This window comes from Ooceraea biroi, chromosome 9, assembly GCF_003672135.1.
Source record: "Ooceraea biroi isolate clonal line C1 chromosome 9, Obir_v5.4, whole genome shotgun sequence".
Taxonomy (NCBI): Eukaryota; Metazoa; Arthropoda; class Insecta; order Hymenoptera; family Formicidae; genus Ooceraea; species Ooceraea biroi.
Window position 1 is genome coordinate 3,909,010 of NC_039514.1, and position 17,514 is coordinate 3,926,523.

General features: G+C 49.5%; 1 protein-coding gene across 1 annotated transcript; it reads right to left on the reverse strand.

Moving 5' to 3' along the window:
* Positions 1–11,185: 11,185 nt before the first annotated feature.
* LOC105282294 (protein GVQW3) lies at positions 11,186–11,833 on the reverse strand. Its single transcript, XM_011344174.2, has one exon. The coding sequence runs from the start codon at positions 11,831–11,833 to the stop codon at positions 11,186–11,188; it is 648 nt and encodes a 215-aa protein (XP_011342476.1).
* Between the last annotated feature and the right edge of the window lie 5,681 nt (positions 11,834–17,514).

Sequence of the window (17,514 nt, forward strand, 5' to 3'; positions counted from 1 at the left end):
AGTTCGTCTATGGCGCGATTGAGCAGACCCGACCGCAAGCGGCTAGACGCATTTGTCACGCGCCGGAGCGGTCGTAGGCGCGTGCGGGGGCAGCCTCGCGTACGCGACTGATCGAACCGGTGGCGTGGATCAACCTATAAATAGCCGGGCGCCTCCGCGCGCGCGAGCGATCACGTGCGACATGCGCTACGTCAAGCAGCCCGCGCGGATACGAGTGTTGACCTGTGCGACAGGATCGGGGGTGGAGAGGGGAGAGCGAGCAGACACGGTTCCCTGCTACCGAATACCATACGCGCCCTGGTCTGCGGCCCGTCGGGATGCGGCAAGACGAACGTCGTGATCGGCCTGCTCGAGAGTCCGCACGGCGTGCGCTTCGAGAATGTGTACGTGCACTCGAAATCGCTGGGTCAGCCAAAGTACCGCTACCTGGAGCGTCTACTGGGATCGATGGAGGAGATCGGGTACCACGCGTTCCCCGACAGCGGTGACGTCGTACCGCCGCACGAGGCCCCGCCGCACTCGATATTCGTTTTCAACGACGTCGCGTGCGACAGGCAGGGGCGCCATGAGGAAGCACTTCTCGATGGGCAGGCACTCGCTCGTCGACTGCTTCTACCTGTGTCAGACGTACGCCCGGATACCGAAACACCTGCTGCGCGACAACGTGAATCTGCTGATCCTATTTCGACAGGACGGTACTAATCTGAGGCACGTGTACAACGATCACGCGAACACCGACATGACCTTCGAGGAGTTCGTCCGCTGTGTCGCGACTGTTGGCGCCGGCGGTACGGCTTTCTCGTGATAAACAAGGACAGCGTGCTTCGCAACGGTAGATACAGGCGCGATTCAACGAGTACGCTGTGCCGTAGACGGGGACAGGATAGTAGAGGGGGGCAGTCGTCGCAGGCATGTCGAGCGAGGCTGTCGCGCCCGCGCTGCAGGAGCGCGAGGCGATCGCTGAGGAGATCGCGCACGCGCGCGCGATTCGATTCGCAGGAAGCACTGGAGTCTGAGAACCGGCAGAATGGAGGACGAACGTGCTCTTGAGAGCCACTTCAAGCCGATCGTCGAGCCGTTGAAACGGTTGGTCGAGCACTCCGTCGACGAGCCCGACGCCGTGGACGCGTCCCGCGTGAAGAGGAAGTTCGAGCACGAGGACACCGACGCCTTCACGTCCGCGATAGTTACGCCGCAGAAGCTAAAGATAGGTCGACACAGACTGATCGCCACGTCATCACCGCTGATAAGCTCGACGCCCGCGCGCGACGCGGCGCCCGAGACGCCGGTGCCGATGAGCCCGCTGGAGCGATCCTTCGCCAAGGTTATGCGAACAGACGCGAGCAGGGACGCGCTGCTAGATACGCTGGGACCGCTGGGTCGGAGGTACGTGGGCGCGCTGTTCACGGACAGCGACGGCCCCGCCAGCAGGACGAGCGCCGTCGACAACGTATACGGGGTGTTCATCGGCGAGACCGGCACGATGCTCGGCGACAAGCGCTTCGACGTCGGCGCGGACGACTCCATATTCGTGGGCGGTACGCGGTACGAAGGTACGCCTGGTCTGTACGAGCTTATCTTCATACGAACCCCCGACGAGAGCGTGTACAACGTGCACGATACTACGCTGTACTACAGGATCCTTTTGGCGACGAACGCGCACAAACAGAGACATCAGGAGCAAGGGCAGATCAAGGGTAACAAGGGACACAAGTACAGGACGATCATCGCCCCGTTGATGGGCGTTCGTCCGACCGCGGGTCACGGGGAGCCGGCATGGAACGTCCGCCACCCCCGACCATGAGGGTAACCGACAAGATAGACTACGTACACTGGGACGATCCGAACGAACTGGTGGATCGCCTCAGGCTCATCGAGGCGTCGCGCGGCGCGGGCAACGACTCGCACGACGCCAAGTTCCTGTCTATAATCGAGGAGCTCCGAGAGGCGGGCGTCATTGCGCCCTGACGCGCCCGTAGCGACGCATCGATGCCCGTGAACAAGTTCGGCGCCACCCTCGCGCGGAGCGGCGACTACGCTACGGGGTTTCGAGCCAGCGACGCTCGCGGTTACGTGCGCCACAACGCTCTCTGCCTCGTCCCAGACAGCGACGAGTACGACGCAAAGAGGCGTCGAATACGGAACGTGGCAGTACCGCGGGAGGAACACGACGCGGTAAACCGGTATCACGTAGACCAGCGGGTCGACTCGTTGTCCGAGGCCCAGCGCAAGGACTACCGCGACCTTCGCGAGGCGGTCGTCGCGCTGCGAGCGGATGTCGAGGGTGCGTCCGCGTCGCTCTCCGCTAGGATGGACGCGCTGGGAAGCAGGATCGGAGCTCTGGAGACGCGCACCGCCACGACGGACGCGCACAGAGACGAGACGAACGGCCGGATCGGCGAGTTGGTCGCAGCCGTCGAGGAAACGAGGAAGCTGATCGTCGCTCAGGAGGAGAGATTCACCGCGTCATTGTCGCGGCTGCAGTCCGATACGACCTTCCTGAGGACGCATGTGGACTCGCACCACACGAGGCTGAACTACCTCGCGGATAACGTGGCGAAGGCGCGAACGGACGTTAGAGCAAACACGATCCGATTGGACAAGGTCACGACGACCGCGTAGTCGTGCGAGGAACGGGCCACCAATATCGAAGCAACGGTGTCGAAGGTGAGGGACGAGCTGAGCGGACTCTCGAGCACCGTCAGCTCTCTCGTGAGATCCAACGAGGCTGCGCAGGAGCCCGCGGGCAACGTCTATAACGTACCCGTATAATAGCCGCGACGCAACTCGAACGTCGCGGGCTTTATTGCGCGATACGAGGAGAATCGAGGGACCGGCGCATCGTTGGAACAGCGAATCGTACGGACGCAACGAGGATCGTCGGAGTGTCCGTACCGAGGACCCTCTCGCCGCGTCGCGATGAAGACCAAGTCGCGCGGTAACGTTAGTTCGGAGAGGTTACAGCTGACTCGCGAATTACACGCACCAGCGAGAAGAAACTCTCCTCGCCGTCGCGTTATCGTACGCGGGTACGACGACCTGTGGCAGGCGGATGTGGTCGACATGCAGTCGTACGCGCGTCAAAACAGAGGCTACCGCTACATACTGACGATCATCGACGCGCTGAGCAAGTACGCGTGGGCGGTACCTCTCAAGCGCAAGTCCGGAAGCGAGGTCGCCGGGTTGTTCGCAAGTATATTTCGCGACGCCGGCAGGTGTCCACAGAACCTGCACACCGACGAGGGCAAAGAGTTCTACAACTCGCACGTGCGAGAACTGACGCGTAAGCACGGTATAAATCACTATTCCACGCACTCGGTAATGAAAGCCTCGTTAGTGGAACGTTTCAATCGTACGCTGAAGAATGAAATGGGGAAAGTGTTTACGCTCAATGGAACGTACAAATGGGTGGACGTGCTATCGCATCTCGTTAGCGAGTACAACGCTCGGCGTCACCGCGCTATCGCGATGCGTCCGGTCGACGTCACGCCGGTCAAGGCTGCACAGCTGCTATCCACTGTTTACAAACGCGTGAAAATACCCGCTCCAGCGAAATTGCACGCGGGCGATGAGGTGCGCGTGAGCAAGTATAAGACCGTCTTCGCGAAGGGTTATACACCGAATTGGAGCACGGAGATGTTTACGGTGGCGAAGGTGCAACGGACCAATCGCGTGACGTACCTGTTGCAAGACTATAGCGGTAAATCGATCTCCGGCGGATTCTACGAGCACGAGTTACTCAGAGCCCGTTACCCGGACGTCTACCTCATGGAAAAGGTGTTGCGGCGGAGAGGAAACAAGGAGTACATCAAGTGGCTCGGAATGGACGCGTCGCACAATTCTTGGATCAGTTGGGATGATGTGTTGTAATTGCACGCGTATATATGATATAGTATATGATATAGCATGTACTTAAAACTTATTTATCACAATAAAAGATTGCGACAATGCTAACACGCGCTGTTATTTCTCGAACGGCGTCACCGCGCTATCGCGATGCGTCCGGCCTTGCCCGCACAGCTGTTATCCAATGAAGCGAAATTTCTTTCGTCCAATGCATCGAAATTTCTCGCGAGTAAGTATAAAAGACCTTCTTTCCTAAGGACCGTGCACCGAATTGATACGAATGCGTATTACTATTTATTGCATAAGCGTATTACTATTTATTTATAGTATACACTATATGAATTATTACATCGTAAGAGTTCAACGCGCTATCGCGACGCGTCCGGTCGACGTCACGCCGGCCTTGCCCGCACAGCCGCTATCCAATGCAGCGAAATTTCGCGCGAGCGAGTATAAGATTACCTTCGCGAAGGGCCATGCACCGAATTGGAGCAATATCGCATACGGTTTGCGATAAAATCATATGTACGTATGTGTATTGCTATTTATGTTAAAGTATTCAAATGTTACATACAATATATACGAATACGTATTACCACTATTTATTGGATTATAATAACATATTACAATATTTCATACAATATATTATATACGAATGAATGTTGTATTACAAAATTAGATACGATATATCATACAAAAATTTTTTTTCGCAGTAATACGAATGCGTTCCCCTTACGTGTCACCGTCGAATACTGTAGTGCCCCCACGGGAGAGTACTGGTTGAGCCGGGTACGACGTACCGTTTGTCGTCGTGTGGGCTGAGGGCTAGCTTAGTCTCCGATACGGTGTATACGCGATGCAGCTTTGACTGTATCCGCGACTGTCGACAGGTCATTTCCGTCCATTCCCTCAAACAGCGCGCGTAGTCGTCGAACGTTATCGTTCTACCCACGACGCTCCTGCACACGCCCTTGATCCTCTTCGTGTCCCTCTTTCCGCGTACCCTCAGCGCGTACATCTTCGACCTCAACCCGATGAACTCCGTCATGAAGGCGCCGTTGTTCTCGTCCTTCATGAGACCCGGCACCTTCTTGTTCCGCAGGGGCATACCGTACAGGTTTTCCGCGGGATAGTCGCTCGTGTCGAAGCGCGCGATGTCGCGCGCCATGTCCGCGTACGCGTCCTCGCACTCGATGCTGTATATCAGGCTGTCCGTGCCCGTGTACATGATCCGACACTTTTCACCGTACAGCGGTGCCATGTACTCGTAGTGAAACTCGTACAGACGCGTCTTCGAGATATCCAGTATGAACATGCCGACGTAAATCGGCCGGTTGAATGTCGCCTTCAGCCTGCGCAGCTTCACGGCGAGGAGATTCTCCCCAAAAATGGCCCTGCTGTGAAAGTTCGGTCGCGCGATAAGAGCCTCGGCGCCGTATCTCCCGTCCCAGCGCGTAACGAGTTTAACGTCCGCGCGATTACGCACGTTCTCCATCGTCTTACCGAATACCGCGTTGTTCATTAGTTTGTATAAATTTTTTTCGAAATCGTTTTTCGTGAACGTTCTAAATCGCGTATTCAACTTGATGTAATCGCGCAGCCACGGGGATTGCGCGAATTCTAAGACGCGGTGAATCTTTTTGACGCGAAGACCGTGGCGCGTGCATTGCTGCAAGGTGCGGTAGTGTATAATGTACCGCTCCTTATCGCACAGAGTCGCGAGGAGTTTTTCCTGTCGCTTATCGGGCGGTGCTTCGCGCGTAGGACAGAACGGCAGGTCCGAGTGCGCGTCGTGAAATACCGCGGATACTCCAGGTCGATCTCGAGGATGTATCCAATGAGCGAGTCCGCAGGGATCGCGCTCACGTCGAACGTAGCCACGTCCTCGATCCAACGAAACCTCACTCTGGGCAACGGTTGACACACTGCCCATCCGTACAGATTGTTCACGTCGTAGTACATCAGGTACGTCGACGGTTCGCACGGATCGTTGGACGGCGCGTACCTGTTGTTGGCTCGGGCGTATATGTGCGAGCATTGACTCAGACCGCCGCGCACCCCGCGTTCCACGAACAGCACCATATCCACGTCCGTCAGTAACTCGAACTCGATGCCTGTGTGCAGCAACATCGCGTCCCAAGTGTAGCCCGGTAGGGTGTAGTAGTGTGCTGGGTCCAGACCGTAACTCCGTATACACGTTTCGCGGAAATTTTGGAACACATCGGCAAGCAGGAGAACGTCCGTCTTCAGGTACAAGTCGCTGTACTGTCCGAGAGTCTCGATAGAAAACCTATTCCACACTGTTATCGCGTGCGCGTAATCGTCACCGAATACCGTATCACCGGTCAACGAACTGTGGAATGATTCGCGCTGTGGTAAACGAGTCTCGAGCAGTTTCTCGGCGCTATCGACGTACTCGTACGGAAATACGCCTTTCCGCGTAAGGAGCTCGAAATCCTCGGAGAGATGCAGAAATTCCGACCGTAGGATTCTCATGTGACTCTTGTCTAAATAGGACGCTAGCGTGTCGAGACTGGCGCTCAGAAACTTGTACGTGTCTACGAAGCGCAGTTTCACGCACGTTCCGCACCCGTCCTCTGTGTTAGCGACGTTCTTCGTGAACGCGATGTACCGCTCCTTCGTCAGCAGCAGTAATTCCACGCTACCCTCGAGAACGTTCGCCACATCCTCGATGATGAAGTGCGCGTCGTACCCCGAGAGATTGTGAAATATTACCGGAATGACGTGTGAGTCCTTGTAGTTCAGATTGCACGTTGAGTGCGCCGGATCTCTGTAGCGACCGGTAAGGTGGCAGTGATCGCGCACTCGGGTGTCAGCCTCCATGAACGGCTTACCGCACACGTGGCACAGCGCGGTGGCGTCGCGCAGTTCCTCGCGCTGCTCAGGGGTGAAGTCCCTCATGGGCGCGTCGGACTCGAGGATCGCCTTGACGCGCCGCGCCAGATCGCCGAGCTCCCCGACGAACCACGGCACGCAGTCCTCGCCACGGTGCAACCTGTACGCGGACAACGACTCATCGTAGGCGTAACGCACGTAGTATCCCACGCTGAACGCCCTGTGCCGTTGATACGCGCCGGTGTTCGCCGTACCCTCCTCATCCTCGTTCTTCTTAAGCGTACACTCGAGGTCGGCGTAGACGACGAACGGTGCGCGCTCCTTCCTCTTAAAGTTCGAGAAGGTCAGCAGCTTGCCCTCCTCGCTGGGAAGAATTATCGCGCAGTCGTTGATAATACCGCAGTCGACGGCGTGCGCGGCCAATCTCTCCGCAGTTGCGAAGTAGTGTAGGCACCTGTGTAACGTTATGATTATTTTTCTACATTGGCAAGCAAGAGATATATACAAAGGATGATAAACCTACCGATCGCAGATGTACTTCCTCTGCTTCTTCCCGCTGAGTTGAGCGCTAACCAGGCGCGAGGGGTCCCTGATCCACGCGAAGTGTCCAGGTTGCCCCGCGCGGCCGTCGGGCACGTACAGCAAGTTGACGTGTCTGTCGCGCTTGCGGTCGGTTAACCGCAGCGGAACGATAACCCCTCGCTTGCCATCGTCATCCTCGACGAAGGACGTTTATCGATACGTCGTTCCCGCGCTCGAACCTGCCAATCTGGTCGAGCGTCATGGGAAATTCTATAACGCTTACGTCTAACACGGATGTAAAATCGGGGTATTGCGCCTTCCTGTCCGCGTGTCTGGCGCTTGGATATAAAGCAGCGACCATCGCCCACGCGAAGTACGCGTTGTCCTTTGCTCGCACGTTCACCACCGCTCGTTTCGCCTGTATCGCTCGCGGTATATCGATGACACACCCCGCGCGCATGAGGTTGTACTTGTTCACGTTGACCGTTAAGTTCAGTATCTTGGACAACGCCCACCCGCTGTCGCGTTCTTGAAACTCGTCGAGCGCCGCCAGAGTGGTCTCCATCACGTGCTCGTCGTACCACTCGCGGAGTTCGGAGGTGGGCAGTAGCCCGTGGTTCCTCGTGGCGATTGTCTTGACCGCCGTCTTCTCGCCCGCTACGAACTCGGCGTTGAACGCTGTGTTCACCTTTACGCCGTTTAACGTAGCGAGGCTATCGCGAACGCGCTCGATCACCATGTCCCGACCATCCTCGAGGAATCAGCGCGGCTCGACGTGACTGTCGTTGATCACCGCACCAGTGAGCACGCGATTCTTGAACGCCGTCTCCACCTCCGTCCAGGAGAGTCCGGATGGCTCGCCGAGTCCCGCGTCCACGTACGAGAATCGTCGTCTCAGACGGCTCCTCACGCCCTCTAGTCGCGCGATCCTCGCGACCGCGGCGAACCTCCACTCGGTTACCGATCGCAAGCTTCCTCCCCCGCGCGCACACTCTTCCCGCGATCTTCGCAGGTACTCGTCGCACCTGATTTCCCAGTCGAGGTACTCGCCGAGCGTCCCGACGCGCCCGCCGAGCTCGGTGAGCCCTCGCTCGTCCATCGTCCGTGCGCGGCGGGGCGCGTTTTCACGCCTGGGAGCACTCGCACGTCTGTCGCTCGCACGTCGGGCAATGTCGTTCTATATCGTTAACGTTCTCGTTCATCGCCTTCAACCGCTCGATGTAGAACGGGATGCCCTCGTATCTCTCCAGTTCATTTATTAACCTCGTTCGTTCCTTGTCCCACTTTGGCCGTTCGTTATAATATTGCCATTCCTCATTCGCTCGTCGTTTTCCGTCGATTATGCAGGTACAGGTGGTTCGGTATATACCGTCCATCACCGTCAGTTCACACGACCGTCCTAGACCGGTGGGAATCGTGACGCACAGCGCAACATCCCTGTCCTCGATCCTACGGGCGATGTCCTCCGCGTAGTTCCGGAATCCCCATGACCTTCTTTGCGTCTCTCTTTCCGCGTTCTTGCACTCACGCAGCATCCGCGTGTACATCGCCCTTCGCACGCTATACGGCCAGTCAACGACGCTCCGCTTTTGAATCACGACTCCCTGCCTCGCGGAACGTTCGCCGGTTCGACGCGCGCCGATCTCGCGGTCGCGCAGAAACCGCGCTACCGAGATTCGCTGAACGCTCCCGGGCCCGGTCTCTTCCTGGGTATCGTCCCCGAGAACCTCGGCCACGTCCTCCTCGAGAGGGCTCATGCGTTCGTTACAAAGCAAATCTCGCATCTTCGCGCGTCGAAACGACGGGGTCGACGGTCTTGGGTCTACGTCTGCGTGCTCTTGGCGAGCAACCCTCGCGCTTCGATCGCTCGACACTTGTGACAATCGATGACCCTCGGCGGCGGTCCGTCTATGTGATCACGCTGCCCTGGCTGGTTGTGGTGCGCGTAGCACTTGCGATACCGTTGCACCTCGGGATCGCGTCTCAGGTGTTCCGGTAACCTGTCCCACAACCCTTCCACGTAGTCTCCGTATCGTTCCAGGAGAATGATCTTCGGAACGTACTGTATCTGCTCGCTCGTCAAACGGCAGATCAATCTATCCTCCGGTAGAAGGAGGAACATTGTGACCTTTGCTAGATTCTCGCGATTTGATAATGACCTCCGCACCGTATCCGGCGGAACGTTCAAGCGTACACGCGTCCGTGCGTTACCGCGTACGTGCACCTACTGGATCGGCACGACGCGAACGATCGTCACCTACGCTCAGTCGGATTTATGGATGGCCGTTAAACCGCAAGCTTCGCACGATTTAAGAGTACCAGCTGACAAATCGTGTAGGTATTCGTTGTAGTCGCGCACCCATTCCTTGATCGTTTCCTCGGTCATCATACAAGATCTGTACTGGTCGTACAATCGTTCTTGAAAGTGGCTCAATATATAGTTATGAAAGTCATTCGTGGTACAGGTTGGATTCATCGGACCGCACTCCATCCACAGCGCGTACGTCTCCATCAACGTTACTCTCATGTGCCATCCCTCGTTCACGCGGCGAGCTGGCGCATCGTCGTCGCTCTTCTGCCTCCTCCAATTCCACAGATACTTCGACAGAAAAGCGATTATTACTCGTATATTTTGCGCCGCCGAACGTAACGGATTCCAGATCCGATACAAAAAATCTAAGGTGTAGCGAATCGTATCAAACTCTTCGAAAACGATATCCAATTCCACCTCATCCATGAAATCCTCGCCCAGGACCCTGAGCGCCTCCTCCAACTCGTTATCGACGGTCGACGCGTCACTCGATCCCGGTTTCTCTAAAACGGACTTATTGGGTTCCATGCGACCAAAGGTCAATCGCAACGGGTTGCTCGAGGAATACCGACTCCGACGCGTTTGCTCGATCGGACGCGCACCGCGTCTTTTATACCCTTCATTCGAGGGAAACCCTCTATCAGCGGTTGTCAAAAAAATAGAACGTTATCGGCCGAAAAACCACATCCGGTTCGGGGACTCGTCGCGGGACCACCGCGACGTCACGGACGTCCAAAAACGGAACGTTATTGGCCGGAAAACCACACCCGGCCCAAAAATATCTCCCACCAGGACCCGACTCGCTTCCGGTGAATCACCGGAAAACCACATCCGGGAAATCCAGTGGCGGGGGAAATCCAAAATGGCGCTCCCGCCCTTTCCCCTCCCCTCCCCCTTTCACTCCCCTTCCCCTCCCCCTTCCCCCCGAGCCCCATGGGTTAGAACCTGCCCTATATACCTACTCATAGGAATAGGGGGACGGAGCAGTAACCGCGGGGAGTGAAGCCGCTTCGGGACGGGAGGGCTATGGTCACATGGTACTTTTGGTGCCGCATTGGTGATTGGCTGCGATCTTTTAAGGTTATAGTGCGATCACTTTTTGAGAAATATAAATAGATTTTGTGTTGCTTGATTGTTTGATTTCTCAAAAATATCCGATTTATTATATACGAGGTGTGTACAAAAGATTCGTGCACTCGGTTCGCCAAAACTTCAAATTAAATTATTCTGGAACGGGGATGTGGTCACCCTCAAAGTAGTTTCCCCCTGACAGAATGCACTTGGTCCAATGCTTCTTCCATTCTTGAAAGCAGTGCTGCATGTCCTTCTTTGTCAGTCCCTTTAGGAGCTTCGTCGTTTCTCATTGTATGGTATCAACATTCACAAAATGTTCATCCCGCATAATATTTTTCACTTTAGGGAACAGGCAGAAGTCACAGGGTGCTATATCAGGTGAATAGGGAGGGTGGTCCAGGATAGTGATTTTGTTTTTGGCCAAACACTCACGCGTAACGAGCGCGGTGTGCGAAGGTGTATTATCCTGATGCAGGATCCACGCGTTCTCCGCCCACAATTCAGGTCGTGCACGTCGCACACGTTCACGCAGACGCTTCAAGACTTCAACATAAAATTTTGCATTAACAGCTTGACCTACTGGAACATATTCATGATGAATAACTCCACGAATATCGAAGAAAACGATGAGCATGGTTTTGATTTTGAACGACTCTTGCGCGCTTTTTTGGTGCGAGGAGAACCAGAGTGCTTCCACTCTTCACTCTGCCTTTTCGTTTCAGGGTCATACTCGTAAATCCAGGATTCGTCTCCAGTTATCACCCTTTCGAGAAAATTTGGATCCTGAGCACTCTCGATATAGTCATTGCAACAATCAACACGTCGTTGTTTTTGCTCGTCAGTCAAAACTTTCGGAAAAATTTTTGTACACAGCTTCCGCATGTTCAAATCTTCTTTTAAAATTGTCTGAACACTACCGTTACTTATTCCAAGTTTTTCTGTAATCATTCTAGTGGTAATTCGACGGTCTGCCTTCACCAAATCGTAAACACGTTGAATGTTTTCATCGACACGTGATGTTGAAGAGCGCCCCGCTCGTGCGTCGTCATCGACGCTTTCTCTCCCTTCCTTAAATCGATCGACCCATTTATACACAGTTCTACGCTTCATGGCAGATTCACCATACACCATTTCCAACATTTGTGGAATTTCCTGGCCGTTTTTGCCGAGTTTTACGAGAAATTTAATGTTGGTTCTTTGCTCGGTAAACACGTCTCGTTCCATTCCGCCGACACGATCAAAAGTACGTTCACACAAACAGACAACAAATGCAGAGATCTCACTCGACCGTGACCAAACTTTTACTTAGGACACGTGAGGCTTCTCTCTAGACGTTGCACCACTGTAGAAACTTACAGCGTTACCACATCGGGAGAAACAAATTCAGTGCACGAACTTTTTGTACACACCTCGTATATACATTTCTGTGCCGCATAATGCCACAGTGCATCATAAAACAGTGCAAAAATCGCACTGTAAGCCATCCAGTGTTAGGAAGACTAAAAGAAGAAAGAAATTTGAATATATCATATCATCGGTAAGACCGGATCATATCTTATAAAATATGATTGTTACGGAATCGATCATCGATCCGCGAGATGACATCACATATCGGTCGCGATCGCGGCGCGGCGTCTTATCGCGCCCCCGGTCGGGCTACTTCGTCTTCACGCGCGTCGTATCACTCTCGGTTCGTTACACCGGCCATGAGGTAGCAGCAAAAGTGCGCGCTCGTTTTCATTAGGCTAGTTTAGTGCATAGTTTAGTTATACGGCTCACGGAAGTGCTCGGTTCAATTTTCGGACGTCTCATTCAACTTGGAAATATTCATTCGTGGAGCTTGACGTGACAATAACTCCGGTAGAGCCCGCGTGCTTCTCAGGCGACCACGCGCGGTGCACGTGTGCCGCGATCTCGGTGCTTCTCAAACTTTCGAGAGTCTTCTTACAAAAGCTCCCGACCAAAGTATTCTCATACGACGTGACGTGCCGCGTAAACCGCTTCGGCGACCCGTGTGCCAACCTCGCGTCAATTGTAAATATTGTACATTTGTGTTTTACATTAAAGACAACTCATAAAATTACCCGTGCTGCAATTCATTTCCTTTGTGCCCGTTGTGAATGTCCGTCTCACCGCGAACCTACTAGCTGACTCGCGTGTTCTCAAACAATGATAAAAATATAAAATATATAACATATAATTACACGTCGAATTAATTTGTAGATTTCTAAAGAATAAAACAATAAGACAGTTATGGTTAGATATACTAGAACTATCTACGAAGTCAGTTCCAGTTGGAGGAAGAATTTGTTCGGCATACTTCAGTGAAAATGCTTTTGACCTTTCAATTGGTACAAGAAGACTTCGACCAAATGTATTACCATATAAAGGTATTATATACTGTTTCTTGATCCTTGGTTATATATATGAATATTCTTTGTACAGGGTGCGCCGTTAGAATCCGGATAAAAAAAGTTTTATGCAAAAAGTTGTTTATTTAAGCCAATATACAAAGATATAAAACAATGCCGTTATATCTCACTTAACGGATCCTTACTAAGAACTTGTATTCTATATAGACGCCCTGCGCCTCTATCACCTACTCGATCTTCGCCCTAAAGCGCGAGCACGCTGCCTTCAAATGATCGCGGTTCATAACCGTGAACTCTGCCTCGATAGCGGCCTGGAGGCTGTTGACGTTGGGGTGCCTGGACTTATTGGTGTCTCTCGACTACACGTAGTAGTCCAGAGGGTTTAGGTCGGGACTGTTAGGAGGCCAGAAGTCCTTCGACCAAAACATGTCGACGTTGTCTGAGAGCCAATTTTGGACTAAATGGCTCGTGTGAGCGGGTGCGCCGTCTTGTTGAAATATGTACGGCCTCCCAGAGGCCACAGTCTCCATCCACTCCCAAGACGGAGGCCAATTTCCAGAGTGAGGTCTCCGGGTCTTCCAAAATCATGTCTTGGGTTCTTCGGATGATCTCTGGACGTCGACATATAGTATGGACTGTGCGATCCGTACATGGAAGCCATGAAAAAGTGTCCCTCGATTTAGGTTAGGTTAGACGAAGAGGGAACGAAGTGACGGCCATTGCTCTCTTATTCTATTCTCTATTACACTACTGGTTAAAAAGAGACAGCGCTTGGTCGTCACCAGTCGCTATCTCTTTCTTTCGGCCCGACATGTTTTCTCTGCCTGTCCATACTACTCGATAAAATTACCTTTTTCAAAAAAAGTAAAAAAGGCGCCAAGTATGCGCGTGATATATGCTCGAAAAAACCAATGTGGTAGTTTCTTTAATTAAAAAAATATTAAACCAAGTAATATGTACCTTTATATTCTCATTCAATGATCTTATTCCAATTCAAGCGATAGTAGTTCTAATTGTCTTTAAATATTATTTTATAGTATTTTTCAAAAAAATTTATGAAATCCTCAAATTGCGCTACTTGCAAAGAGGATGTATTACCTCGAAAATTAATTATTGTACAACAATTTAAAAAAACCAAGTGGTAGTATCTTACCAATTACAAAGAGAATATACGTATATATTGTCTTGAAAATTTGTTATACAACTACTTTCAAAAAAATATAAAAATTTTATTGATTAAATAATATTTAATGCAAAATACTTGGCGCTGCTAGACCGAGTATTACAAGAAATCTCTCTTTCTCTCTTTCAGCGTTTAGTATTAAACGCGTGAAATTTGTTAGACTTCTTTTTATATGAATTTTATATGTAAACAAACGGCTTAAGCTTTAGTAGGCGTGTATTAAGGGGATCCTGGAGTGATGGCCGAACTCCGTCGCGAAAGCGCCATTATTTAGATGTAACTAAATCGGTAACATAGTCGATAACGAAGTCGGCAAATTACCGACATGGTTGATATTCTCAACATGTTGGGAAGATGTGACATTTATGACAAATGTTTCGAAATACTCTTTATTTCTTGTTCTTTTTCTTAGAAAGAAGAAAAGAAATACACAGTATTTCGAAATATTTATAATGTCAACTGGACTGCAGCCAGCGTCCCAACATTATTTCGATAATGCGATGTGTAGTGCAGTAATACACAACAGCGTCGTAATTAGCGTTCTGTTGCAACCACAATTTGCAATAGAAAGTAGCAAATTACGAAACGTCTCTGGCTTTATTTTTCATAAATGCCAGCCCACGAAATTTCGTCTCTGGCTTTAGTTTTAGTAAGAGCCAGCCCACGAATGACCGTCTCTGACTTTATTTTTTTTCAACTGCCAGCCCACGAATCACCGTTTCTGGCTGTATTTTTTTTATAAATGCCAGCCCACGAATGAACGTCTCTGGCTTTAGTTTTCGTAAATGCCAGCCCACGAATTATCGTTTCTGCCTGTATTGTTAGTATAAGTGCCAGTCCACGAATTATCGTCTCTGGCTTTATCTTGCCAGTACACGATTCGCCGTCTCTGGCTCTACTTATTATATCAACTCACAAATAAACGTATGCAATTATAATTTGTGTTATGTAGCAACGACAATTTGCAACAGAAAGTAACAAATTACAAAAGTCCGTGAAATAAGTATTTTATATATATATATATATATATATATATATAAAAAAGGATTATATATATATATATATATAATCCTGATAAAATGAATCAGAAACATCGATTCTTTTATCAGGTTCAATGTCAATTAAATATCACACGGCGAGAATATTGCATGTTTGCCGTGTGGACGCCTAAAAGCTTCAAAATAGTGCGTGTTAGCAGAGATGAAGTTTTTTGGAAAGATCAAATAATTGCTTTCTTAACACTTTTTTACTATAAATGCATGCTTCCGGAAATATTGGACAGTCGCCACAATAGGCAAATGCCAATACGAAATCCGGAATACATCATTGTACTGTATTATGGTACTGTATTACATATATATATATATATATATATATATAATACAGTACCATGTATATATATATATATATATATATATATATACAGAGTGTACCAAAAGTCTGGAAACGGTCAAATATTTCATAAACTATGCATTTTAGAAAGAAATGTTTCAGACAAAAGTTGTAGGATTTCAAGTAGCGCATTACATAGCAACATCAGTATGACCTTGAAGAGTGTTGTCAAGGTCATGTGAAGGTCAACTTTGTTTTCTTAAATGGAACCGTCTATAAAATGTTGCATATTTGGATTCTACGGGAAAAAAACGAGTAAATTTTATCTGAAACATTTGTTTGAAAAATGCTTCTATCAAAAGTTATACGCATTTAAACCTTAAAGTAGAATACATTGCAAGTAATGATAAATTAATTAAAAGACTTTATCGTTTTGTTCTTTTACTTTATTAAATGTTCGAACTGGTGTCCATTAACATCTAAACACTTATTAAGTCTTCTTACGAAACTTTGCTCTAAGTAACATTTATGGGGTCATGCTAGCGCTAGCTAATAGCCTTGGAGTACGTACTCGATGTTAACTGAAAGAAACATAAACTTACACATCAGAAAATGTAAATACAAATTTATGCATTTAGTTAGTTTTGAGCTGGTTTTCATGCTGCTTATCAAGTTCGAAAATCATGACTCGAACGAAGAATACGTAAAGCTTGCGTTAGCGTGACTCCAGAAATGTTACTTAGAGCAAAGTTTCGTAAGAACTCTACTTTAAGGTTTAAATGCGTATAACTTTTGATAGAAGCATTTTTCAAACAAATGTTTCAGATAAAATTTACTCGTTTTTTCCCGTAGAATCCAAATAAGCAACATTTTATAGGCGGTTCCATTTAAGAAAACAAAGTTGACCTTCACATGACCTTGACAACACTCTTCAAGGTCATACTGATGTTGCTATGTAATGCGCTACTTGAAATCCTACAACTTTTGTCTGAAACATTTCTTTCTAAAATGCATAGTTTATGAAATATTCGACCGTTTCCAGACTTTTGTTACACCCTGTATATGTTCTGTATGTAAACACATTTTTCACGTTAATTAAAGTATTTGTATTGTTTCCGATCGTTGCAGTTTTTTTATCGCGTTGGTAGCGCAATGGCGGCTGCGCTATTTTACATATTGCATCATCCATATATTTATATACGCTTGGACCTGCACGAACATGTGCAAGGTCAGGTGATCGTGTTTTGTGGACCTGCACGGACGCGTTCACGGTTGCATGTCCTGTGCAATGTCGTATGGACGCGACGTCTAACGTATTACTTTCTATACAATGCTAGCCACTGATACTACATAGATGTTATACAGATAGGTATAGGTATGGGAGGTGAGGAGGTCCAACGCGATAAAAAAACGCAATCTGATCGGAAAAAATACTTTAATTAACGTGAAAAATGTGTTTACATACAGAACATATACAGGGTGTAACAAAAGTCTGGAAACGGTCGAATATTTCATAAACTATGCATTTTAGAAAGAAATGTTTCAGACAAAAGTTGTAGGATTTCAAGTAGCGCATTACATAGCAACATCAGTATGACCTTGAAGAGTGTTGTCAAGGTCATGTGAAGGTCAACTTTGTTTTCTTAAATGGAACCGCCTATAAAATGTTGCTTATTTGGATTCTACGGGAAAAAACGAGTAAATTTTATCTGAAACATTTGTTTGAAAAATGCTTCTATCAAAAGTTATACGCATTTAAACCTTAAAGTAGAGTTCTTACGAAACTTTGCTCTAAGTAACATTTCTGGAGTCACGCTAACGCAAGCTTTACGTATTCTTCGTTCGAGTCATGATTTTCGAACTTGATAAGCAGCATGAAAACCAGCTCAAAACTAACTAAATGCATAAATTTGTATTTACATTTTCTGATGTGTAAGTTTATGTTTCTTTCAGTTAACATCGAGTACGTACTCCAAGGCTATTAGCTAGCGCTAGCATGACCCCATAAATGTTACTTA